Source organism: Pseudorca crassidens, chromosome 15, assembly GCF_039906515.1.
Source record: "Pseudorca crassidens isolate mPseCra1 chromosome 15, mPseCra1.hap1, whole genome shotgun sequence".
NCBI classification, from domain to species: Eukaryota; Metazoa; Chordata; class Mammalia; order Artiodactyla; family Delphinidae; genus Pseudorca; species Pseudorca crassidens.
Genome location: NC_090310.1, coordinates 71,706,313 through 71,732,274, shown reverse-complemented (window position 1 = coordinate 71,732,274; position 25,962 = coordinate 71,706,313). Strand labels below are relative to the sequence as shown.

At 40.1% G+C, this 25,962-nt stretch overlaps 1 protein-coding gene across 13 annotated transcripts in view; it reads left to right on the top strand.

The window, feature by feature from the left end:
* The window catches only part of PTPRT (protein tyrosine phosphatase receptor type T), a 1,092,462-nt gene that overhangs the window by 827,155 nt on the left and 239,345 nt on the right, over window positions 1-25,962 (top strand). For all 13 annotated transcript variants that reach the window (XM_067708176.1, XM_067708171.1, XM_067708175.1 and 10 more), the window contains exon 12: window positions 11,783-12,056. In XM_067708176.1, the coding sequence (XP_067564277.1) occupies window positions 11,783-12,056 (274 nt within the window). The remainder of the gene's footprint in view (window positions 1-11,782; window positions 12,057-25,962) is intronic.

The window sequence follows — 25,962 nt, the reverse complement described above, 5'->3', positions numbered from 1 at the left end:
CCTGTGCTCGTAATGGGAGAGGCCACAACAGTGAGAGGCCCGCATACCACACAAAAAAAAAAAATTAAGCAGTGAAGTGGGACAGGGTATAATGTGGTTGGAGTTGCTGTTTTATTTTATTTTTTTAATATATAATTTTTAAATTATTTATTTATTTATTTTGGCTGCACTGGGTCTTAGTTGCAACACGTGGGATCTTTGTTGCAGCACGTGGGATCTTTAGTTGCAGCATGTGGGATCTTTTAGTTGCAGCATGTGGGATCTTTTAACTGCGGCATGCGGGCTGTTAGCTGCGGCATGCATGCGGGATCTAGTTCCCCGACCTGAGATCGAACCTGGGCCCCCTGCGTTGGGAGCACAGAGTCTTACCCACCGGACCACCAGGGATGTCCCAAGGTTGATATTTTAAATACAGCGATCATGTAAGACTTCTCCAGCAGAGGTGAAGAAGCAAGTCTTCCAAGGGTTATGTATATCTGAGGGAAGAGCATTCCAGGGATCAAGGATAGTAAATGTGATGGCCTTAAGATGGGAACATGCCTATAGGGTATTCAAAGGACAGCAAAGAGGCCTCATAACAGAGGACCTTGGAGACACTGTAAAGATGCTGCCTTTTACTCTACACAAGGTGGGAGGCATAGCGGGGCTTTGAGCACAGGAGTGTCGTGACCTGAGTCATGTTTTTAAAGGGTCACTCCAGCCACTGTTTTGAGATTGTTGGGGGCAAGATTGGAAGCAGGAAGACCAGTTGGTAGGCTATGGCAGTAATCCAATCAAGAGATCATGGGGGCTTGATAGGGTAGTAGCTGTGGAGGTGATGGAAGTGGTCAGATTCTGGATATGTATTGAAATTAGAACCATGGGAGTTGCTTATGTACGGTATTGTGAATGAGAGAGGACCAGTGATTAAGAGAAAATACATGAGGGCTAAGTCTTCTGCATTATGGTTTAAAAAATATCTCCACCCCAGTAAGTACATGCTCAATTAATGCTAGTTATACTTCTTTTAAATATTTGAGAAGAAGATAAGGCACTCTAGCCATCATGAGATGGTTGTCTGTTTTCTCCTTTTAAGGTTTCTTTTGATTTTATCTGATAATAATTAAAACTTAATTTGAACTCTTCATTTGAATTGTTATGGCCCCTTTACACAACATATGTTTCTTCCTTTAAATTTCTACTCAAAATCCACTTTTGTTAAATGTATTAAGTGCAGTTCAATCACAGGAGAAGAGTCCAAATGGAAAACAAGGCAAATCTTTGTGGTCTAATTTGATAACACTGTAATAATAATGCATGCAGCAGTTGTTTTGGCTCCAGCCAACTTTTAGGAAAAGCACTCTACTCTGTAGAAAGAATGTTCTAGACACACTATCCCATTTAACCCTCACACTATCCTGTAAGCAACCCTCTTCTCAGAATCCTTCCCTGGCCAGGTTCCTCCTTCTGCCCTCCCCATATTGAACTGTACTGAACAGTTAATATATGTTTCCCCCATCTCAGTTCTGAGCTCCCAGTGCCCAGGGGCCATATTACATTCAAATTTTAACCTGCTACACTGTAGTCATACAATAAATAACCTGATGAATAAATGAGTAAGTACATGAAAGAGTGGGCAGTAGATCACACAGCTAGTCAGAAGCCAGGGAAAGATGCACATGCACGTATTCTGATGATAAACTGCAAATGTATTCCTCTCCCCATTTCCTTGCCTCCTCTAATGGCTATTGTGACTAAGCAAATCGTGAACAAAAACAGGAATTCCCAGACCCTTGGAGTAAAGGTTGGCTAACTAAGACATATCTTTGTAAATTTCAGTTTCATAGTTCCAAGTGACCTTTAAGGTGCGGAATGTAATTGCAAAGCTATATTCTGTTGGGGATTACAAAGCTCACACTTGTTTCTTAGCCCATCTTGTACAATTATGCCGAAAGTTTATCATAGCGTTTCTGTATTGAAATGTGTGCATCATTGAATACTAAAGCACAGACTCTTTGGAAGGGAGAAAGAACATTCAGGATTACTCAGTCCATTTCCCTCATTTCATTAAGAGCTTTATTGAGGTATAATTTGCATACCATAAAATTCAGTCAGTTTTAAGTGTACAATTCAATGATTTTCAGTAAATCTGTAGGGTTGTGCAACCATCACCACGGTCCCATTTTAGAAAATTTTCATCACACCATAAAATACCCTGTGCCTGAGTGCAGTTGATTCCTGTTCACACCTGCAGTCCCAGGCAAACACTAATCTGATTACTGTCTCTATAAATTTGCATTTTCTTGACATTTCATGTGAGTGGAATCATACAGTATATAAAGTGTTTTTCATCTGGCTTCTGTCATTTAGCATAATATTTTTGACCCTCATCTGTACTGTAGAGTATATTAGTAAATTGTTTCTTTTATTACTGAATAATATTTCATTATATGGATATACCACATATTGTTTATCTGTTCACCACTTGATAGACATTTAGATTGTTTTAGTGTTTTGGCTATTATGAATAATACTGTTATTAACATTTGTATACAAGTTTATGTATAGACATACATAGATAAGTATTTATGAATGGAATAGCTGGATGAATGGTAGCTTTATGTTTACCTTTTTAAGGAACTTCCAGACTATTTTCCAAAGTGACTGCACCATTTGACTTTCTCACAGCAATGTATGACAGCTCCAGTTTTCCAATACCCTTGTCAACACTTGCAATTGTCTGTCTTTTTACTGATAGCTGTTCTAAGTGGGGAGGGGAGTGGTTTCTTTTTAATTGTTGTTGTCTTATTTTCTTTTGTTCTTTTTTTTTATTTTTTAAATTTTTTTATTGAAGTATAGTTGCTTTACAATATTATATTAGTTTCAGGTATACAGCATAGTGATTCAGTATTTTTACAGATTGTACTACATTAAAAGTTATTATAAGATAATGGCTGTGATTCCTTGTGCTGTACAATATATCCTTGTTGCTTATCTATTTTATACATAGTAATTTGTATGTCTTAACCCCATACCCCTACTTTGCCCCTCCTCCCTTGCCTCTTCCCTTTGGTAACCACTAGTTTGTTTTCTGTATCTGTGAGTCTGTTTCTGTTTTGCATATATATTCATTTGTATTATTTTTTAGATTCCACATATAAGTTTGATTCCTTCTTTATATCTTTAGTTGTGGAAAATCTTTTCTGCTAGTCTTCAGGTCATTCTCATAGATAACTACTCTGTAAATAGTTGTAATTTTGGTGTGCCCATGGGAGGAGCTGAGCTCAGGGTCTTCCAACACCACCATCTTGGCCACACCTCTTAAGGTTGACCATCGTTTCATGAGTTTATAAACCACTTGTATTTTATCGTTAGTGAAATGTCTAGTCAAATCTTTTGCCAATTTTTAAATTGGGTTGTTAGTGTTTTTATTATTGAGTTGTATTGTGTCATTATGTATGTTAGATATGTCATCATACCTTGCATACCTTGCATACCTTTCAAATGTTTTCTCTCAATATGTAGCTTGTCTTTTCATTGGTTTAATAGTGTCTTTTGAAGTCAATTTTTTTTTTAATCTGATAACATCCAATTTATCAGATGCTTGTTTTTTTGAAAAGTCTTCTGGGATTCTGATAGAGATTGCTTTAAATCTATAGATAAATTTGTTGAGAATTGCCATCTTAACAATATTGACTATTTCAATCCATAAACAGGCACTGTCTCTTCATTTATTTAGATCTTCTTCATTTTTTTCAGCAGTTTTTTATACTTTTCAGTGTCTAAGTATTTTACATCTTTTGTTTAGATTTATTTTAGGTATTCTTTCTGATACTATTGTGAATAGAATTGTTTACTTAATTTCATTTTCAGATTGTCCTTTCCTAGTGATAAAGATAATTCATTTTTGTATATTGGTCTTATTATCTTGTGACCTTATTGAAATTGTTTTATTTCAAGTTGTGTGTGTGTGTGTATTCTTTAGAATTTTCTACATACAGAATAATGTCACCAGCAAGTAAAAAGTTTTACTTCTTCCTTTCAAATCTGGGTACCTTTAATTAATGAATTAACTAGCTTCACTGACTAGAATCTCTAGGACAATGCCTTATTTTATTGGCTTGAATCTCTAGTGCAATGTTAAACAGATGTCCTTGTCTTATTCCTGATTTTAAAGGGAAAGCATTTGATCTTTTACCCTTGAGTATGATATTAGTTTTATGTATTTTGTAGATGGACTTACCAAATTTAGAAAGTTGTTTTTTTCTATTCCTAGTTTGTTAGTACTTTTTTATCATAAATATGCATTGGATTTTTTTCAAATATTTTTTCTGAACTTGTTGAAATTATCATGATGTTTCTTCCCTTTATTTGAAAAATATGGTATATTGTATTAATTGATTTTGGATATTAAATCAACCTTGCATTCCTGTAATAAATCTCACTTAGTCATGATGTATAATCTTTTTCATATGTTGCTAGATTTAGTTTGCTAATATTTGGTTAAATATTTTTTAGATCTATATTCATGAAGGATAATGCTGTAGTTTACTTTCACTGTAATGTATTACTCTGGTTTTGATATCAGGGCCTCACAGAATGAGTCAGGATGCATTTCCTATTTTCTGGATATCAGAACTATTTATTGTTTTAATATTTGCCATATGGGCGGGGCTTTTTGAGGGAAGAATTTAATTACTAATTCAGTTATTTTACTTGTTATGAGTATATTGAAATTTTCTATTTTTTCATGAGTCAATTTTGGCAAGTTGTCTTTCTACGAATTTATCTGTTTCATCTATGTTGTCTATTATTTGGCATAAAGTTTTTCATAGCATTCCCTTGTAATTTTTAAAATTTCTATAGGCTCAGTAGTGATGCCTCCTCTTTCATCCTTGATTTTGTTAGTTTATGTCATAGCTCTTTGTCTTTGGATCAGTGTAGAGAAAGAGTTGCCAATTATGTTGATCTTTTCAAAAACCAACTTTTCTTTCATTGATTTTCACTCTAATTTTTATTCTTGTTTTCTTTCTGCCTATTTAGAGTTTAGTTTGCTCTTATTTTTCTACTGTCTTAAGGTAGATACTTAGATTAATGATTTGAGATCTTTCTTCTTTTCTAACATAGTTATTTAAGGCTATAAATTTTCCTCCAGTCACTACTAAAATTGTTATCGTTGCTAATACTGTTCAGTTTAATCATTGCTCTTTGGAGAGAGAATGTGCTGAGCTCCTCACTCCACCATTCAAGAAGGCCCACACCCTGATTTTTAAATATGAGGAAGTTGAGGCATATAGAGGTCTTTTAGGTTGGGTTCTTCCAGAAACAGACTCAGAGATGCTGGGTGGGCTTCCACTCCCTACTCTGGGCCACCATGGCTTCCCCCGTCATGTACAGATGCCTGCTTGCTCTGCCCTGTCTAATGGCTTTAGGACTGAACCATCTGGGAGGGAACTAGAGCAGGGCAGTTCAGAAATCTTGAACTGTACTTATAAGTTTTGAGGTTGGTTGTAGTGTTGATGAGTTAATTGTGAAACTATTTTGTGTGTGTCATGTGACAATGTATATGAGTAAAATATTGATATTGAAAATGAGGGTTCTTGGTGTAGGAATTTGGAAAAACAAATATGGGAAAGGTAACGAAGAATCTTATATTACTGGATTTGAATTGGCAATACCAGTATGAACTAATCAGTATGAACTTACGATGTTTAAAAAGGTATTTCACAACAAGGTCCTACTGTATAGCACAGGGAACTATATTCAATATCTTGTAATAACCTATAATGGGAAAGAATCTGAAAAAGAATTCACACACACATATGTATGAGTGAATCACTTTGCTGCACACCTGAAACTAACACAAAATTGTAAATCAACTATACTTCAATTAAAAACTGTATTCCTTAATTCTGTCCAGTTGAAGGGCATAGAAGCAATTGTATAACAGTACAATGAGCTTACTTGGTGCCCAGAAGTGCCTGATTATGGTTCCAGGGAAGGAGGGCACAGGTGAACCTTGAACATCTTGTGGTGCCTACAAGCAAGGGTGTGCTCAGTGATCAGCGGGGCCACCAAAGGATGTGGGAGCTGCCTGAAGGGGCTTCCACTGGACTTAAAACTATTTTTATTTTACACTTACTTAGATATTTTATACTTGTACATATTTATCAACTCCTTGTACCTGTGGCTCTTATATAACTATAAAAGTATAATACTATACTTACTTCAGCTATAAAAGTAAATCAAATTTACAAATAAATAATATTATAAAAGAAAAAAAAAGAAATCTTGGTGGAGAAGCCACTGTGATTGATGGAATGTTACCATATGCCTCAGCAGAGTTGGGCTGAAAACAAAGGTTGAAAAATACTTTGCCTAACTGGATCCCTGCTTTTATGCAAGTCCCATGTGGTCATTGGTCATAGGTGCCCTGTAGGGGAACTGTTGGTGCTCATAGAGGTCCCCTCATCTCCCCTTTCCTGCAATGTGCCCATCCTCCATATTCTATGCGCTTTGATGCAAATGGCCCTTGACCGTGACCATCTTTGAAGGGTTGCCGTTAGGCTACCAGAGCCACCTTGTTTGACCCACAAAGTTGGGAGTACCTGGGAGTTTGTCTCTGCAGGAGGGTCCATAACCAATAACTGATTGGTATCAGAGGCTCAAATACCCTTGGCTTGAGATAAGACAAACTGGGGGGTACAATTTATGCTCCGGAGCTCCCTATGGGATCAGATTGAGTCTGGGACCTTGCCTTGAAATCATATTCTTACTTAGCTTCTGCCCTGTTCTCTCCTCTTCCCTCATTCCCTTACTGGTTTCTCCTGGGACCACTTCTTTAACAGATTATTTGCATTGAAACTTTAGCTGAGGGTCTGTTTCTAGAAGAACTTGAACTAAAACCTATTTCTGGGAGAACATTGGCTCAAATATGCCACTTTCTGAAGTTGGGCAGCATACCCTCTATCTGTCTTCTGACTTCAACATTCTGAATGGATACAGCCTCTGGCTGGAAACATCTTCCCTGGATATAGAAAGGGCGCCACAGGATGTGTCTATGATGGAGGCATGGGTCTGATAGGTCCCTGGTGCCCCTCAGTGGTACCTGGTCAGAGGAGCGTGAGTCATCCTCTAAACTGTTAATTCGGGAAGCAGAGGAGGCATGAGAGTCCACGGCAGGGTTCTTCCAAAGCCTGCAGAGGTTCCTGCAGGTTTTGCTCTTAAAGGCATCTAAGGCTATTGACCTCTACGAGCTGGGGTCTTGGACTTTGGACCAGAGTAGAGTATTCTTGTCTCAGGAGACACTGAAACTAAAATATAGAAGTTGCTGGCAAGCCTGGGTCTGAAGAGTCAGGGAGGAGAGGGGAGGGAGCGTATCAGTCACTGTAGAAAGAGGATGAACAATGGACATTGACGGTGAGGAAACCAAAGCTAAGGAGGTCAAAGAGGTACAAATGCCCCTTGGCCTTATGCATTGAGGTGAGGTTGCAGCCTAGCTTTCAGGGTCCTGAAAGAAGAGACCCTTATAATAAATTATGCAGAAAATGTGGTCATAAATGTCCACCTTCTCATTGGGAGAAATAGAGAAGGTATCACAGGAGGGGGAAATGTATGAGTAAACATTGTATGTTGTGAGGTAAGCGTAGAAAAGAATAAGTTATTCTCGTACTATCAGGAATTTTCTACTTAAAAAAAATCCTGTCATTTTACAAATGATCCTGAATAGTTTATTCTAACCACTTATTTTGCACTAGAGATAATGACTTGGGCTGGGGAGAGTGGGTAGTCTCATTTAGGTATGATTTAATCATCACCAGCGAGCTGAAAAGAGCTTCGATAAATATATTTTCAAGAGAAGGCTGATGAGAATGAAGTTACCTCAGAAACAAAAATAATGTCCCCTCTCTCGTTTTTCTCCCACCGCCTCCTACAGTATGTAGTTCAGGGACAGGAAAGTCGCATAACTTGCTCGGCCATTTCTTACCTCCTTCCCCTTAGTCAGAACTCCCAGATCTTTGAGAGAGGCTGCATTCCCTGGCAAAAAAAGATTTATATGACGAAATGGTTTACAGCTTTCTGGCTGCAGTTGTAGATTTGCCTCTGCATGGACAGACTACAGACACAGTGGGCCTCAGGAAGCTGCTGGGTGTGCTCTGGCACGTTGGTCCCAATTGTATGTGAACCATATGTTGACGGCACAGTTTAACCCCAAAAATGTCCTTTGCTAGTCTTTGTGATTTCAGACGAGGCTGGGTGGAATAGAGCTATGCAATTGCAGCTACCAAGCAAAAAAACAAAACAAAATGCTTGGAAGGCCCTCTGCACATTTTGTTGGCTTATGGAAGAAGAAGGAAGGTAGAGAAAAAGAAAGGATACTGAACTGACCGTGGGTCTGGATTTCTACTTTTGCTGCTGTTTGATACCCATGTGGCGCTCAGCCTCAGTTTCCTCATCTGTAATCGGGCTGCTGAGTTTGGTTGAATTGACAAGTGAGTCCTCAATAATCAGATTGGTGGGGAGGAGGGGGCAGTGGGGTCGCAGGCTGACCCCTGGAGAGATGATTTGCCTCTCTCTGTAGCCCTTGACAGCATTCACGTGTAAGAGCTCAGCAAAGACCCCACTGCTTGGCTGTCCATGACTGCAGAATCTCATGCCACTCATGGGCAGCCCTCGGGCCAGCCTTGCGACGCTTCTTGATCCATCCCATTATCGGAGGGACAGGGACAACAGAATGATTCTAGGGAGTGGAATCCAGCCCCAGTGAAGCTCCCAAGGTTTTGGGGTAAGGATGACAGAAGGATTCAAGGGTGGCATGAGAGTTCTGGGCTGAGAAACAGAGACAGAGGTCTTCTCGTGTGGGTGGGATTAACCCGAGTGGTGATTAGGGATAGGCTGGGCCTCAGGGGAAAACAGGGACCCATAGCTCTTTTCAACGTCCTGCTTCTAGGGATGAGGCTGTTGGTCCCTCCCGACCTGGTCAAGAGGACATGAGGGCTGGATCGGTTGAGTGCCCCCCAAGCCCAGCGTAGAGTATTGTAGGTGCTATTGCAAGCATGGACAGGTGAACCCAAGAGGCTGTTGCTCCTTTTCTCTTAATTCCTTTTTGCCCTTTCCCTCATAGATTAGAGTCACATGAGTAATGGACCCTCAACAAGTAGTCCTTAGCACACTAGCCAGCTTCAGTTTTACTCGAGATTCTTGTTATATGTAAAGGAATACAGGTCCTGAAAACTGGCATAGGTGCTCCTCCACTCTCACCCCATGACCTCAGTTTGGGACTTGGGTCTTTGTGCTGTTTTTCAGGGACTGTTTTGAGCTTAACTGACCTGATAAACATAGTGATGGTACCATTGAAAAAGACCTCAGAGTTGAGGATAGGATGAATATTAAAGTCATAATTTAATTTAATTATTTGTTGACTTCAGTTTTTTTGTTTTTTTGTTTTTTGTGGTACACGTGCCTCTCACTGTTGTGGCCTCTCCCATTGCGGAGCACAGGCTCCGGACGCACAGGCTCAGCGGCCATGGCTCACGGGCCCAGCCGCTCCGCAGCATGTGGGATCTTCCCAGACCAGGGCACGAACCCGTGTCCCCTGCATCGGCAGGCGGACGCTCAACCACTGCGCCACCAGGGAAGCCCTGTTGACTTCAGTTTTATATACACATTTGGATGTCTCACACACACACAAATACATACACACACTTTGGGCTGTTGGAGACACTCACTCAGATTTCATACACACTTATTTAGGTGTCCAAACACTCAGGTTCACACTTGTCTGGATGTTACCCCCACTCATTCAGAGAGTATACATGCTCGCTCAGCTTTCAGACACCCAGGTCCTACAGATCCTCATTTGGACATCGTTCATACTCAGATATAGTTTGTACTCCCAGAGAGGTTGGCCACATTCACTCACATGTCACTCACATGCGCTCTGGGCTGTTGAGTTCTTGTCCAGATGTGCACAGCAGATAGCAGGCATCTCATTGAGCTGTTGCTCACCTCCATTCCCATATCACTCATCCAGGGGCAGCACTCACATGCCCATTTGTTTCCCATCCACATTGCTGACCATCCCCATGCTCAAGGAGATCCAGGGGAAGGCTTGACACATTGATTGTGTCATGTTTCCTTGGGTCAGTCCCTCTGTAGCCTTTTTTCCTTAATTAAATAATCCTGTACCTCTGTCTCCACCAAGTTGTGCTTCTTAACCAAGTGTCTGTAGATGGGTAGTCTGATTGAAGAATGGTAGCACTCACCACGTTCCATTTTTATAAACCGTGTGTTCGTTCACTGTGTCATCTTTAAATGATTGGTTTGAGGCCATTGCTGCAATCACTTCATTAATTTGCAAAAGTTCCTGGAGGTACTCTTTGGCTAATTGGCTTAAATCGTGAGTGCCAGAGATATGTGCAATAAAGATCTTAAAAAAAAAAAGAGCTTATTCAAGAGAACTACAAACTGTGGGCATTTGAAGAGATAGTAAAATGTTATCAAAACTCACGAAATTTAGGATAACTTTTATAAAAGGAGCCCACACATTTGGCATACAGTTGGTGTTTTAAAAAGGCTCGTCATCTCTCTTCACACGTTAACACCTTCTTACAGTCCTTCTAAGTTGAAGGGAATGTGTGAGATCCCTAGACAGGAGCTCAGAAGAATCACTGTTTATCTTGATTAGGGTTTCTGCATCCTGTCAGGTTGGGTTTCATGCTTATTTTCAATTTTAGTTCAATTTGGTCCATTTGAACAGGCATTCACTGATCACTATGTAGGTATCAGGCAACCTGCTGAGCAGTATGTGGATGGAGGAGAGTGATACAGAGATAACAAAGCCACAACTTCCACTGCCTAAAAGGTCACAGTCTAGACCTAGAAACAGCAGTTCCATGCTTATGTTATTGCCGTCCCGAGCAGATAGCCATTAACGAACAGTGGAGGAGCGAAGTAGGGGGAAAGTCATTCAGATTTGGAGGATCTATACCGGCTTCATAGAGGAGATGAAAGATAGGCTTAGCCTTTAGAGAAAGGCTTCCACAGGCAGAAGTTGAACGAGAGGGCATTGCAGATGGAGGAAGCACGAACTGGTGATGGCATAGGCTGGGATCCAAAGGAGATTTGTGCGATAGCATGGGGTCTGCTGCAGCTGCAATGAGGGGTTTACCATAAGACTGTCTGAGGGGTAGACTAGAAGCCAGACAAAGTGCCCCAAAGGTCAGGATGAGGAGTCTAGATTGTCTCGTTTGAAGAATGGAGAGCCTGTGAACGTGCTTGAAGAGGGACAGTGTTTATGTTCAGGAAGGTCAGTGGATTGACTGGTGAGTTGATCCAATCAATTAGAGGCAAAGAGACTAGCTGAGTTCAGCTAAGAGGTGGGGAAGTGCCCAACCTCAGCAGTTTGATGGGAGGAGAAAAAAAGGGAGGGACAGGTTCAGATTGCTGATATCAAGTCAACAGAACTTGTTGATCAAAGCAGAGTGCAAACCAAGGATGCAGGAAATGAGAATGAGCCCCGTCTTCACGATCTGGCCACTTGATGAGCAGTGCTACCCTCACTAAGGAAAGAAATGGAGAAGAGGAGCATACAGGTTTGTAGGGGTTGAAACTGAGTTGCATTTTTGGACATACGCAGTGTGAGCTGGCATTGGAACATCTAAATGGAAATCTGTTTCTACAAAGCAGCGGGTTTATAAGTCTGAAGCTCAGGAGGGAGGTTTAAGTTGCAGACAGAAGTGACGATGATAAAAGTTCATCCCTCCAGGGGGTTGCTCATCTGCCTCTCCTCTTTCCCGTCCAGTGTTTATCAGCTGGTTGTCAAGGAGGAGCGACTTCAGAAGTCACGGAGGGCAGCTGACATCATTGAGTGCTTTTCGGTGCCGGTGAGCTATAGGAATGCCTCCAGCCTCGATTCTCTACACTACTTTGCTGCTGAGTTGAAGCCTGCCAACCTGCCTGTCACCCAGCCATTTACAGTGGGTGACAACAAGACATACAATGGCTACTGGAACCCACCTCTTTCCCCTCTGAAAAGCTACAGCATCTACTTCCAGGCACTCAGCAAAGCAAATGGAGTAAGTATGGCCACATGGAGGCCATGTCTTGCCTTGTTTTTCCATTCTTAAATGAGAAGGCAGCATGACTTTAGAGCAGAGGTTGACAAACTAAGGCCCGTGGACCAAATCATCCTGACCCATGCCTTTTTTTGTGAGTAAAGCGTTGTTGGTTTTTGGCTTTTGGTTTTTCATACAGTGACGCCTATTCGTTTCCATGGTCTGTAACTGCTTTGATGCTCCAGCAGTACACTTGAGTAGTTGAGACAGACTGTATGCTGCATAAAGCCTAAATATTTACTATATGGCCCTTTACAGAAAAAAATTCTGAGACCCCTGTATTAGAGGATAGAAAGGTGTTTCACTTGGGCAAATCATATGCAGATCTAAGGCTTAATTTCCTCATCTATAAAAGAATACCTATAAATTTGATATCTATTAATGCACTAAACATGTTTTAGTTAATCAGTGACTGCTAACCCCTTTATCATTACCGTTAGTCACATTAGGAAGTATTTTTCTCCCGAAGACAAGGTAACCTTTTTGTGTCAAAGATTTTTTTGGTTACTGAGGAGTGCCAGTCATAACATTACAAAATCACGGGGCTGTGAAGGATTTGAAAGGTCATCCAATATCTCCCTCCCTCCCCCTACGTACAAAACAGTGCTTCAGTCAATATTACAATATCACAGTTAACTGATGTTAATAATTATTCCTTTTTTTAATTGAAGTATAGTTGATTTACAATGTTGTGTTACTTTCTGGTGTACAGCAAAGTGATTCAGTTATATATACATATTCTTTTCCATTATGGTTTATTACAGGATATTGTAAATAGTTCCCTGCACTATACAGTAGTACCTTGTTTTTTATCTGTCTTATGTATAGTAATGTATCTGTTAATCCCAAACTCCTCCAACCCCTTTCCTCTTTGGTAACCATAAGTTTGTTTTCTATGTCTATGGGTCTATTTCTGTTTTGTAAATAAGTTGATTTGTATCATTTTTTTAGATTCCACATATAAGTAATATCATATGATACTTGTCTTTCTCTTGCTGACTTACTTCACTTAGTATGATAATGTCTAGGTCCATCCATGTTGCTGCAAATGGCATTATTTCATTTTTTTTTATGGCTGAGTAGTATTTCATTGTGTGTGTGTGTGTGTGTGTGTGTGTGTATATATATATATGTATGTATATATACATATATATCACATCTTCTTTATCCATTCAAATGATGAACATTTAGGTTGCTTCCATGTCTTGGCTATTGTAAATAATGCTGCTATCAACATTAGGATGCAGGTATCTTTCTGAATTAAGGTTTTCTCTGCGTATATGCCCAGGAGAGGGATTGCTGGATCATATGGTAACTCTATTTTTAGTTTTTTAAGGAACCTCCATATTGTTCTCCATAGTGGCTCCACCAATTTACATTCCCACAAACAGGGTAGGAGGGTCCCCTTTTCTCTACATGCTCTCCAGCATTTATTTGATGATGTTAGTGCTTATTCTTGAATACCTCCAATGACAGAGAACTCACTTCTTTATGTGGTAACTTTGCTGATCTTTGTGGAGGCTGTGGCTCTAAGAAAGCTTTTTTTTTAACTGACTTAAATATATCGTTTATTGTAGTTTCTACCCATTGCTCTTGATCCATACTTTTAGGTCCCAATAGAACCAGTGCAATCACCTTCTCAGGTGGCATTTTTCTTCAGTTACATAAGAACTTTTCCACCATTCACTTCCCCTCTATACACACAGACCCATCTGGTCTTACGTTCGCAAGCTAACTATCTTTAAGTTCCTCTTATACTCAAGTATTTTCTGTCTAGGATGCTTTTGTGGACATGTTTTGTTTCAGGTTGCCATATTTCATTCAACAAATAGATAATGAACAGTGACGTTTGCTAGACGCGATAGTTCATATTAAGATTATGTAGTATGTGCCCTCAAAGAGCTTCTATAAATGTAAGGGAATCTTATGTGCCATGTTCCACAGTGTTTCTGGAGAAGTGAGAGGCTCACTGGAGAAGGGAAAGCTGAGACAGAAGCAAGATTTGCTAAAGTTCTTACAGAACAGCCTGTGGCCAAGGTAGTCTAGTCTGTCAGTGGCAGTCATTACCTTATGAGAAACCTGGATTGCGAAACTAATTAACATTTAAAATGTCCACATACCCATTTAGATTCCACATTGGTATTTCAGTTCTGCATTCATTACTGGTTCAAGCAACATTCCTTACAGAGAGTATAAAACTACAAAAAGAAGCCAGACTGCCTTCCACCTGTCCGTCTGGTCTTACCTCTGCATGCAACACTCTGATGTATTGTGGAGGAAGACATATAAAGATGGCCAGAAGCATCTGGGAGCTCATCTTCTTCTTGGTTCTCTGCATCCCATATGACCCAGTTTCTTGGTTCAGCACAACCCTGAGAAGGGATGGCTTTCCCTCCTCTTGGCAACATATCGAGAGGTGCTGTTGGGTTTCCACGCTGTGGAGCAGAGTCATAGCTTCATTCAACTCACCTGCTATCGCATTCCTACCAAGATTCTCCTGAAAACCCAGCAACAGACCAAGTTTGTAGAACCCAGGGAACTAGAAAATGGACCCCAGGAGAGATTTCCCCAACCTGAGCATGGTGGGTCCTAGAAGAACAGCAGATGAGGCAGGAGGATTGCTGGAGGTCTTGCCCCCCAGACATCGTATAATAGAAACCGTTTTCAAGACATGCGGTTTTGCCATTGGGCAAAAGTCACCCCACTGTGAAGCTGCCTCATCTAAGAAGCAGTTTCTACTACTGCTTCCGAGATAAAGCCATTTAATTAGTCATGCCTCTGATCCCACCCCGTGTGTACACCCATTTGGGAACTAAGGTTTGCTGTCATGAAACACGAGCAGGAATGGAACTGGATGGGTGCTTACGCCAGCTGTCTTGAGGGTATAGTCGGCCTCACAGGAACAGAGAGGAAAAAGCTGTGGGAGCTGGCACTCAGAGTATTGCATTTTTCTAGCAAGAGAAAAACCACACACCCTTTCAAATTACTGTGTAGTATTAAGTTTTACCGAAAAGAGTTGGGTGAAAGGGACACAGGAGCAGGAAAGTCATTCTCGGTCTAACACATCTCTGCTTGGCCCCCTCAGATTTCACCATATCATAAAGGGCGGAAGACAATGCAGTTAAGCCTGGAGGATTTTTGAGGAGATGTTATAACCCACACGTTTCTTACCAGCCAAGTTGTTGTTCTTGTGTAAATGCATCAGAAAGACATTCTCACCATCCTGAGGGTCCCACAGGTCCTGCTTCTAATAAATCATTCAAGGAGCAGCTGACCAAGCAATGAATCAAAATAAAGAAATCGAGAATAGAGAAATATGAAATAAAAAGACCCAAGTGAGCATGGAAACTTAAATATCACATTAATGCTAAATAATTGCTCTAAACATGTTACAAAGAGGTTAATATTAAAAGCAATTACTTAAAGAAAAGATGTATGATGTACAAAGTTAACAGTTGTGATCTGGGTCTGTAATTCACTCTTATGTCAACAAAAACTAAGAAAGAGTTGGAGGATTGATGAATGTAAATAAAAATCTGCTAATTATCCCACTTTAGACAGGATAGAATAGCAAATGACTATTTTATTTTTGATACTAAGATTTTTTTTAGGTATACTTTTTTGGAACATAAAGGCAGCCTTCCAATCTATCATAGAAAAGCCAGAAGACAACAATCTGCAAAGAAAAGGGGGAGAAATAAAGGAAACTATAAGTAAACATGGAAATCAGCAACTGTAAAGCAGGCCAGAAACAGAAGCACTATATATTTTTTTTAAGTGATGCTTTACTCCCTTCAGAAAGGGGTAAAATGTCTTGAGTCAAGTAAAAACCAGAATTCAGCAAATCTGTATCACTAGAAGATTAAAAACAAAGGTTAGGGCAAAGTTATATTACATTTAAAAAATTAAAGGAAAGCAGAAATGGCCGTTTGTTGCAGGATGGTTGTGGGCAAGGTTGAATGATTTACTGTCAGTCAATTTCATTGCTTCCGATCCCGTCTACAAGTTTCAGTCAAAACAGAGTAAGAGAATTTTAGGGTTCAGATATATTTATTCTGTGAATAGTAAAGATGTTTTTTCAGCTTAGCAGAGTGCCTAAATAGTCAGCCTTTACCATCAGACTGCCTATACACAAAACCCTAGTAACTGTGACTTTTAAGTAACCTATTAAAAGAGTTAGATGTGACTGATTAATTAATTAAGGAAACATCTAGCAAGCACACACTCTATGTCCCCCCCCCCAAAAAAAGGCATCTTTTTTAAGTGCTGGGAATAAAGCAGCAAGCTAAACAGACAAAAAATCCCTGCCCTCGTAGCATTTACATTCTAGCAGGGGAGAGACCAAAAATAAATAAGTAAAATCGTGTGTCAAATAATTAGTCATTAGGTTTAGAAATGTGGAGGTCACTCATTAAATCTTGACTATTATTAGGATGGGAGTAAAGACATTTTACAGACTCTACAGTGAACTCTATAAATGTGGAGTCATTTAATCCAGCCCTATAAAAACCATGGAGAGTCCGAGTATGATGTCCACTATGAAGCATGGTCCTCAGAGTCCTCACAGGCGCTTCCATGAAGTGTGAGTTCTTCACAGGCACTTGCGTTTGGAATTTTGATCAGATTAGTATTGGGTTGGCCCAAAAGTTCATTTGGGTTTTTCCATAGCATCTTATGGAAAAACCCGAACGAGCTTTGGGGCCAACCCAATATCCCATTTACCCATCTATGCTTTCTTACAGATGACGAGGTCAGTCCCACCTGTTGAAGCACTGTCTTTGGTGCTGAATTCTCAGCATCTGTTTTTCTTGCGAATCAGGCCATATTGTAACTATTTGTTTTGGATACAACAATATTACAGATCTGTAGCGGTTAAGAATTGGATGATTTTGAGGTGTCATCTAATCTACAGCAGAAGCCAACACAGAAATCTCTAATAAAGTGTTCTTGGCAAGGCATTATATAGCCTCAGCTTGGCCACTGCACTTCTTTGGAGGGAAAGAGTTGATTCCTTTGTTGAACAAGAAAAATTGTTAGAACTTTCTCCTTTCTATAAAGCCACATTCTGTCCCCTTAACGCTCTACTCTTGGAAACTTGTATTGATTTGAGCAAATCATATCATTCTTTACCATGTCAGCCTTTTGGAGAAAATACGACAGTATCAACTACCATCCCTGGTCACCCAGGCCATCTCTCATTGATATTGAATATGCAATTACTTCTGTTTCTCATAGGGCATGATTTCTGTATCTCTTTCATCCTGTTTATTCTGTTCTCTCATAGACAGACTCCTTTTTTCCAATGCCTTCTTTAAAAAGGGGTAACCAGAATGTAGCATTGTACTGCAGATATAGTTAGACCATTCCTGCTACATTTCAACTACCCCTCCTCTCTTGACCATTTTCTAAGACATTATTTCTCATACATTCCAAGATACTTTTCTCGCTTCAGGGACCTCTTGCAGGCTGCTGTATTATCCATGTCTGTCTTCTTCATTCTTTGAAGAACTAGTACCTTCTCAGTTTTTAGGCCTCATCTTCAACGTCATATCCTTTGGGAACTTCCCAATCATATTATCTAAGAGCCATCACACCAATACTCACGTTAACCTGTTGTTTTTATTTAAAACGTTGTGCATATTTTTTAAACATCTTTATTACAGTATAATTGCTTAACAATGGTGTGTTAGTTCCTGCTGTATAACAAAGTGAATCAGCCATACGTATATATACATATATCCCCATATCCCCTCCCTCTGGTGTCTCCCTCCCAGCCTCCCTATCCCACCCCTCTAGGTGGTCACAAGGCATGGAGCTGATTGCCCTGTGCTATGTGGCTGCTTCCCACTAGCTATCTGTTTTACGTTTGGTAGTGTATATATGTCACTGCCACTCTCTCACTTCATCCCAGCTTACTCTTCCCTCTCCCCGTGTCCTAAGGTCCATTCTCTACATCTGCGTCTTTACTCCTGTCCTGCCCCTAGGTTCTTCAGAACCATTTTTTTCTTTTTTTTTAGATTCCATATATATGTGTTAGCATATGGTATTTGTTTTTCTCTTGCTGAGTTACATCACTCTGTATGACAGACTTTGGTCCATCCACCTCACTACAAATAACTCAATTTCATTTCTTTTTATGGCTGAGTAATATTCCATGGTATATATGTGCCACATCTTGTTTATCAATTCATCTGTCAATGCACAATTAGGTTGCTTCCATGTCCTGGCTATTATAAATAGTGATGCAAAGAACATTGTGGTACATGACTGTTTTTGAATTATGGTTTTCTCAGGGTATATGCACAGTAGTGGGATTGCTGGGTCATATGGTAGTTCTATTTTTAGTTTTTAAAGGAACTTCCATACTGTTCTCCATAGTGGTTGTATCAATTTACATTCCCACCAACAGTGCAGGAGATTCCCTTTTCTCCACACCGCCTCCAGCATTTATTGTTTGTAGATATTTTGATTATGGCCATTCTGACCAGTGTGAGGTGATACCTCATTGTGGTTTTGATTTGCATTTCTCTAATGGTTAGTGATGTTGAGCATCCTTTCATGCCTTTGTTGGCAATGTGTATATGTCCTTTGGAGAAATGTCTATTTAGGTCTTCTGCACATTTTTGGACTGGGTTGTTTGTTCTTTTCATATTGATCTTCATGAGCTGCTTGTAAATTTTGGAGATTAATCCTTTGTCAGTTGCTTCATTTGCAAATATTTTCTCCCATTCTGTGGGTTGTCTTTTCGTCTTGTTTATGGTTTCCTTTGCTGTGCAAAAGCTTTGAAGTTTCATTAGGTCCCATTTGTTTATTTTTGTTTTTATTTCCATTTCTCTAGGAGGTGGATCAAAAAGGATCTTGCTGTGATTTATGTCTTAGAGTGTTCTGCCTATGTTTTCTTCTAAGATTTAGATAGTTTCTGGCCTTACATTTAGGTCTTTAATCCATTTTGAGCTTATTTTTGTGTATGGTGTTAAGGAGTGATCTAATCTCATACTTTTACATGTACCCGTCCAGTTTTCCCAGCACCACTTATTGAAGAGGCTGTCCTTTCTCCACTGTACATTCCTGCCTCCTTTATCAAAGATAAGGTGACCATATGTGCGTGGGTTTATCTCTGAGCTTTCTATCCTGTTCCATTGATCCGTCTTTCTGTTTTTGTGCCAGTACCATACTGTCTTGATTACTGTAGCTTTGTAGTATAGTCTGAAGTCAGGGAGCCTGATTCCTCCAGCTCCGTTTTTTGTTCTCAAGATTGCATTGACTATTCAGGGTCTTTTGTGTTTCCATACAAATTGTGAAATTTTTTGTTCTAGTTCTGTGAAAAATGCCATTGGTAGTTTGATAGGGATTGTGCTGAATCTGTAGATTGCTTTGGGTAGTATAGTCATTTTCACAGTATTGATTCTTCCAATCCAAGAGCATGGTATATCTCTCCATCAGTTTGTATCACCTTTAATTTCTTTCATCAGTATCTGATAGTTTTTTGCATACAGGTCTTTTGTCTCCTTAGGTAGGTTTATTCCTAGGTATTTTATTCTTTTTGTTGCAGTGGTAAATGGGAGTGTTTCCTTAATTTCTCTTTCAGATTTTTTATCATTAGTGTATAGGAATGCAAGAGATTTCTGTGCATTAATTTTGTATCCTGCTATTTTACCAAATTCATTGATTAGCTCTAGTAGTTTTCTGGTAGCATCTTTAGGATTCTCTATGTATAATATCATGTCATCTGCAAACAGTGACAGTTTTACTTCTTATCTGATTTGGATTTCTTTTAGTTATTTTTCTTCTCTGATTGCTGTGGCTAAAACTTCCAAAATTATCTTGAATAATAGTGGTGAGAGGGCAACCTTGTCTTGTTCCTGATCTTAGTGGAAATGGTTTCAGTTTTTCACCATTGAGAGCGATGTTGGTTGTGGGTTTGTCATATATTGCCTTTATTATGTTGAGGTAAGTTCCCTCTATGCCTACTTTCTGGAGGGTTTTTATCATAAATGGGTGTTGAATTTTGTCAAAAGCTTTTTCTGCATCTTTTGAGATGATCATATGTTTTTTCTCCTTTAGTTTGTTAATATGGTTTATCACATTGATTGAAGAATCCATGCATTCCTGGGATAAACCCCACTTGATCATGGTGTATGATCCTTTTAATGTGCTGTTGGATTCTGTTTGTTAGTATTTTGTTGAGGATTTTTGCATCTATGTTCATCAGTGATATTGGCCTGTAGTTTTCTTTATTTTGTGACATCTTTGTCTCGTTTTGGTAACAGGGGGATGGTGGCCTCTTCAAATGAGTTTGTGAGTGCCCCTCCCTCTGCTATATTTTGGAAGAGTTTGAGAAGAAAAGGTGTTAGCTCTTCTCTAAATATTTGATAGAATTCACCTGTGAAGCCATCCGGTCCTGGGCTTTTGTTGTTGGAAGATTTTTAATCACAGTTTCAATTTCAGTGCTTGTGATTGCTCTGTTTATATTTTCTATTTCTTCCTGGTTCAGTCTTGGAAGGTTGTGCTTTTCTAAGCATTTGTCCATTTCTTCCAGGTTGTCCATTTTATTGCCATACAGTTGCCTGTAGTAATCTCTCATAATCCTTTGTATTTCTGCAGTGTCAGTTGTTACTTCTCCTTTGTTTCTAATTCTATTGATTTGAGTCTTCTCCCTTTTTTTCTTGATGAGTCTGGGTGATGGTTTTTCAATTTTGTTTATCTTCTCAAAGAACCAGCTTTTAGTTTTATTGATCTTTGCTATTGTTTCCTTCATTTCTTTTTCATTTATTTCTGATCTGATCTTTATGCTTTCTTTCCTTCTGCTAACATAGGGGGTTTTTTGTTCTTCTTCTCTAATTGCTTTAGGTATAATGTTATATTCTTTATTTGAGATGTTTCTTCTTTCTTGAGGTAGGATTGTATTGCTATAAGCTTCCCTCTTAGAACTGCTTTTGCTGCATCCCATAGGTTTTGCGTTTTATTTTCTCATTGTCATTTGTTTCTAGGTATTTTTTGATTTCTTCAGTGATCTCTTGGTTATTTAGTAGTGTATTGTTTAGCCGCCATGTGTTTGTATTTTTTACAGATTTTTTTCCTGTAATTGATATATAGTCTTATAGTGTTGTGGTCAGAAAAGATACTTGATACAATTTCAGTTTTCTTAAATTTACCAAGGCTTGATTTGTGACCCAAGATATGATCTGTCCTGGAGAATGTTCCATGAGTCCTTGAGAAGTAAGTGTATTCTGTTGTTTTTGGGTGGAATGTCCTATAAGTATCAATTAAGTCCATCTTGTTTAATGTGTCATTTAAAGCCTGTGTTTCCTTATTTATTTTCATCTTGGATGATCTGTCCATTGGTGAAAGTGGGGTATTAAAGTCCCCTACTATGATTGTGTTACTGTCAGTTTCTCCTTTTATGGCTGTTAGCATTTGCCTTATGTATTGAGGTGCTCGTATGTTGGGTTTATAAATATTTACAATTACTATTTCTTTTTCTTGGATTGATCCCTTGATCATTATGTAGTGTCCTTCTTTGTCTCTTGTAATAGACTTTATTTTAAAGTCTATTTTGTCTGATATGAGAATTGCTACTCTAGCTTTCTTTTGTTTTCCATTTGTATGGAATATCTTTTTCCATCCCCTCACTTTCAGTCTGTATATGTCCCTAGGTCTGAAATGGGTCTCTTTTAGACAGCATATATACGGGTCTTGTTTTTGCATCCATTCAGCCAGTCTGTGTCTTTTGGTTGGAGCATTTAATCCATTTATATTTAAGGTAATTATCAATATGTATGTTCCTGTGACCATTTTCTTAATTGTTTTGGGTTTGTTTTCGTGGGTCTTTTCATTCTCTTGTGTTACCTGCCTAGAGAAGTTCCTTTAACATTTGTTGTAAAGCTGGTTTGGTGGTGCTGAATTCTCTTAGCTTTTGCTTGTCTGTAAAGGTTTTAATTTCTCCATCGAATCTGAATGAGATCCTTGCTGGGTAGAGTAATCTTGGTTTTAGGTTTTTCCCTTTCATCACTTTAAATATGTCCTGCCACTCCCTTCTGGCTTGCAGAGTTTCTGCTGAAAGATCAGCTGTTGACCTTATGGGGATTCCCCTGTATGTTATTTGTTGCTTTTCCCTTGCTGCTTTTAATATTTTTTCTTTGTATTTAATTTTTGATAGTTTGAGTAATAATGTGTCTTGGTGTGTTTCTCCTTGGATTTATCCTGTATGGGACTCTCTGGGCCTCCTGGACTTGATTGACTCTTTCCTTTCCCCTATTAGGGAAGTTTTCAACTATAATCTCTTCCAGTATTTTCTCAGTCCCTTTCTTTTTCTCTTCTTCTTCTGGGGCCCCTATAATTCGAATGTTGGTGCATTTAATGTTGTCCTAGAGGTCTCTAAAACTGTCCTCAATTCTTTTCATTCTTTATTCTGCTCTGCGATAGTTATTTCCACTATTTTATTTTCCAGGTCACTTATCCGTTCTTCTGACTCATTTATTCTGCTATTGATTCCTTCTAGAGAATTTTTAATTTCATTTATTGTGTTGTTCATCATTGTTCGTTTGCTCTTTAGTTCTTCTAGGTCCTTGTTAAATGTTTCTTGTATTTTCTCCATTCTATTTCCAAGACTTTGGGTCCTCTTTACTATCATTACTCTGAATTCTTTTTCAGGTAGACTGCCTATTTCCTCTTCATTTGTTTTGTCTGGTGGGTTTTTACCTTGCTCCTTTATCTGCTGCGTATTTCTGTCTTCTCATTTTGCTTAACTTACTGTGTTTGTGGTGTCCTTTTCGCAGGCTGTAGGTTTGTAGTTCCCATTGTTTTTGGTTTCTGCCCCCAGTGGGTAAGGTTGTTGTAGGATTCCTGGTGGAGGGGACTGGTGCCTTTGTTCTGGTGGAGGAAGCTGGATCTTGTCTTTCTGGTGGGCATGCCACATCCGGTGGTGTGTTTTGGGGTATCTGTGAACTTATTATGATTTTAGGCAGCCTCTCTGCTAATGGGTGGGGTTGTGTTCCTGTCTTGCTGGTTGTTTGGCATGGGGTGTCCAGCACTGTAGCTTGCTCGTTGTTTAGTGGAGTTTGGTCTTAACGTTGAGATGGAGATCTCTGGGAGAGCTCTCGCTGATTGATATTATGTGGGGCTGGGAGGTCTCTGGTGGTCCAGTGTCCTGAGCTCAGGTCTCCTACCTCAGAGGCTCAGGCCTGACACCTGGTCAGAGCACCAAGACCCTTACATGTAAATTGGTTAAATTCTCCAATCCAAAGGCACAGGATGGCTGGCCTTCCATGCTGCACTCGGTCCTCCAGCTGGGCCTCGTCCGTCGGGCCTGGTTGACATGGAGAGCCTGCTTTGGATCCAGGTCCAGCTGCATCCCCTAGCATCTAGAAGAAGCAGCTGATGCTCCTATCTTCCCTTATCCCTGCTGCAACTCATCACGATCCGGTAGCGCCTGAGGCTCTGCCCCTCATCCATTGTGCATATTTTTAATTGCACTTGTTTTTTGCAGTGCATGCCTCTCTCATTAGACTGAGAGCTCCAGGAGGCAGGATCTCTCGTTTGCTGCTGTATTCTCCCTACTGAGTACAATATTTAACACACAGTAGAAACTCAGTCATCATTTGATGAATAAATGAATGAGAGTACAGACTGTTTCTTGTTTTCTCTGAGTCTCAGTTCCCTCACTTATAAAATTGAAATAGTAATACATACTTCGCACAGTCATTTTGAGGAGGATTAAATGAGAAACGATCTTGAATACTGAAAGGCACAAAATAAGTGTGAGTAAAGTCTGAATTTCCATTCAGTGTAGTGTGAGAGATCTGGCTCTGAGCTATTTTCCTCATAGAAAGATCTGCCATAAAGGACTTTCCTTCCATCATAGCAGTAATACTTTCCACAGCTGTCTCATTTCACAAGCTCCAGGCTCCTGGGAAGCCTTGATTTCCTCCAGATCTTCCACATGGTACCCAGAGTAGCTGTCTCAGCTGTAAACAGCGGGTGGGTGCAGTTTTGCATTGTTTCTTTCCCACTCTTCCCAGAATGAGGTCTGCTGAATCTACTGTTCTCGGCATCCCCACCACCATTAGCCATGATCGTGAAGATGAAAGGACCATAATTAACGGTTGTATGCAAAACAAGTGTGGCGAGTTCATGCAAATATCCATCAGAAGCCACCCTTTGTTGGGCAGCGCTATTGTGCCTGTTCTATTTATGCAGAGGGAAGACTCCTTCCTATATCCTTTTCATCACGTGGGGGCACATTTAACCTGCATGATGCCTCCTCCAAATGGTGAGCTAAATAAGAGAAGTGGGAAGCAGAAGGGTGACCACTCTCTATGTTTCATTTCCTCTTCCAGCTCCTGAATTCACGTGCCTCTTAAGAACAGTTGGAAGGCAGATGCTCTTTTGAATGAGTCCTCGTGTTTGCTGCGTTAATCACATTATAATAGGTGGGACGATCTAGGTAGAGCTGGGTTAGGGAAAATTCTGTGTCTCTGAATGAATTGGAAGAAACCATATTTAGTTGTGTCCAAGCCCTGTGAAAATAATATTTGCACATGGATGGGTTTACTGAGGCATGGTTGGGTAGACAGAGCTGAAAGTCAGGCATCAGACAGACTTGGCTTTGAATTATGGCTGTTCCCATGTATGTGAACTTGAGCTGATTTCTTCCCATCTCAGGATACATAATGAGATTAATGATGTACCTCCCCCAGACTTGGGGAGAGCAAATGAGACAATGCGTATAAGGCATCCGTCACAGTTGTTGTAGTTCTAGTTCTCTTTTCCTTTTTGCTGCTTCCCTGAAGCTCCTCTCTTGAAGGAGGGGAGGGTTGAAGCGCCCTTTCCTGGTACGTTCCAGTTTGTCCTGTAGACTCCACGTAGAAGCACGTCACTTCCTAGGAGGACCTCAGGGGCCGTGTCTGTGTGGCACCTGCTGACTGCCTTAATTCACCCATGACTAAGTTGCTTTGTAACCCCACCCCAAGCTTTATTTTTCTTAGTTTAACTTTTCATATGTGGTTCCAAGCCTGACATCTGTTCCTGTTGAATCTTTTGATATAATTGATTTTGGCTTTGGAGAATGATCTTGCCCCTCCCAACCCCATTTCCTGATTCTGTTTTTACTTTAGTGACTGTTCACATGAAAAAAGCTCAGGTGGACCATGGAATGAGAAGATGCGGGAATCCCAAGCTCCAATGAGTTAGAGTTAAGACCACACAGGAGGTCACATGGCTTGGATCTGAGATATTCCAGAGGGAGTTTATAAGAAAACTCCTGTATTGGTTAGGATAAACTAATTTATGCTGTAGTAACAAGCAACCATGAAATCTCAGTGTATTCCAGAAAAAATATTTTCCACTCTTTCTACATGTGCAAAATGGGCCAGCAGAAGGGCTCTGCTTATCCTAGTTACTCAGGGACTTAAGTTGGAAAGTCCATCTTGACATGTGCTTCCATAATCACCAAGGCAGGGAAAGAAATGTGGCAAACAAGGCAATGGTTCTAAAAAGTTTCCACACAGAATGATACACAGCACTTTCCATTGGCCAAGACTAGTCATGCAGCCATGCCTAACTTCAAAAAGGAATGAGGGGGCTTCCCTGGTGGCGCAGTGGTTGAGAGTCCGCCTGCCGATGCAGGGGACACGGGTTCGTGCCCCGGTCTGGGAGGATCCCACGTGCCGCGGAGCGGCTGGGCCCGTGAGCCATGGCCGCTGAGCCTGCGCGTCCGGAGCCTGTGCTCTGCAGCGGGAGGGGCCACAGCAGTGAGAGGCCCGCGTACCGCAAAAAGAAAAAAAAAAAAAAAAAAAAAGGAATGAGGCAGTGCCTTCCAACTGTGTGCCCAGAGGGAGAACTGGGATATTTGAGAACATCCCTAAGG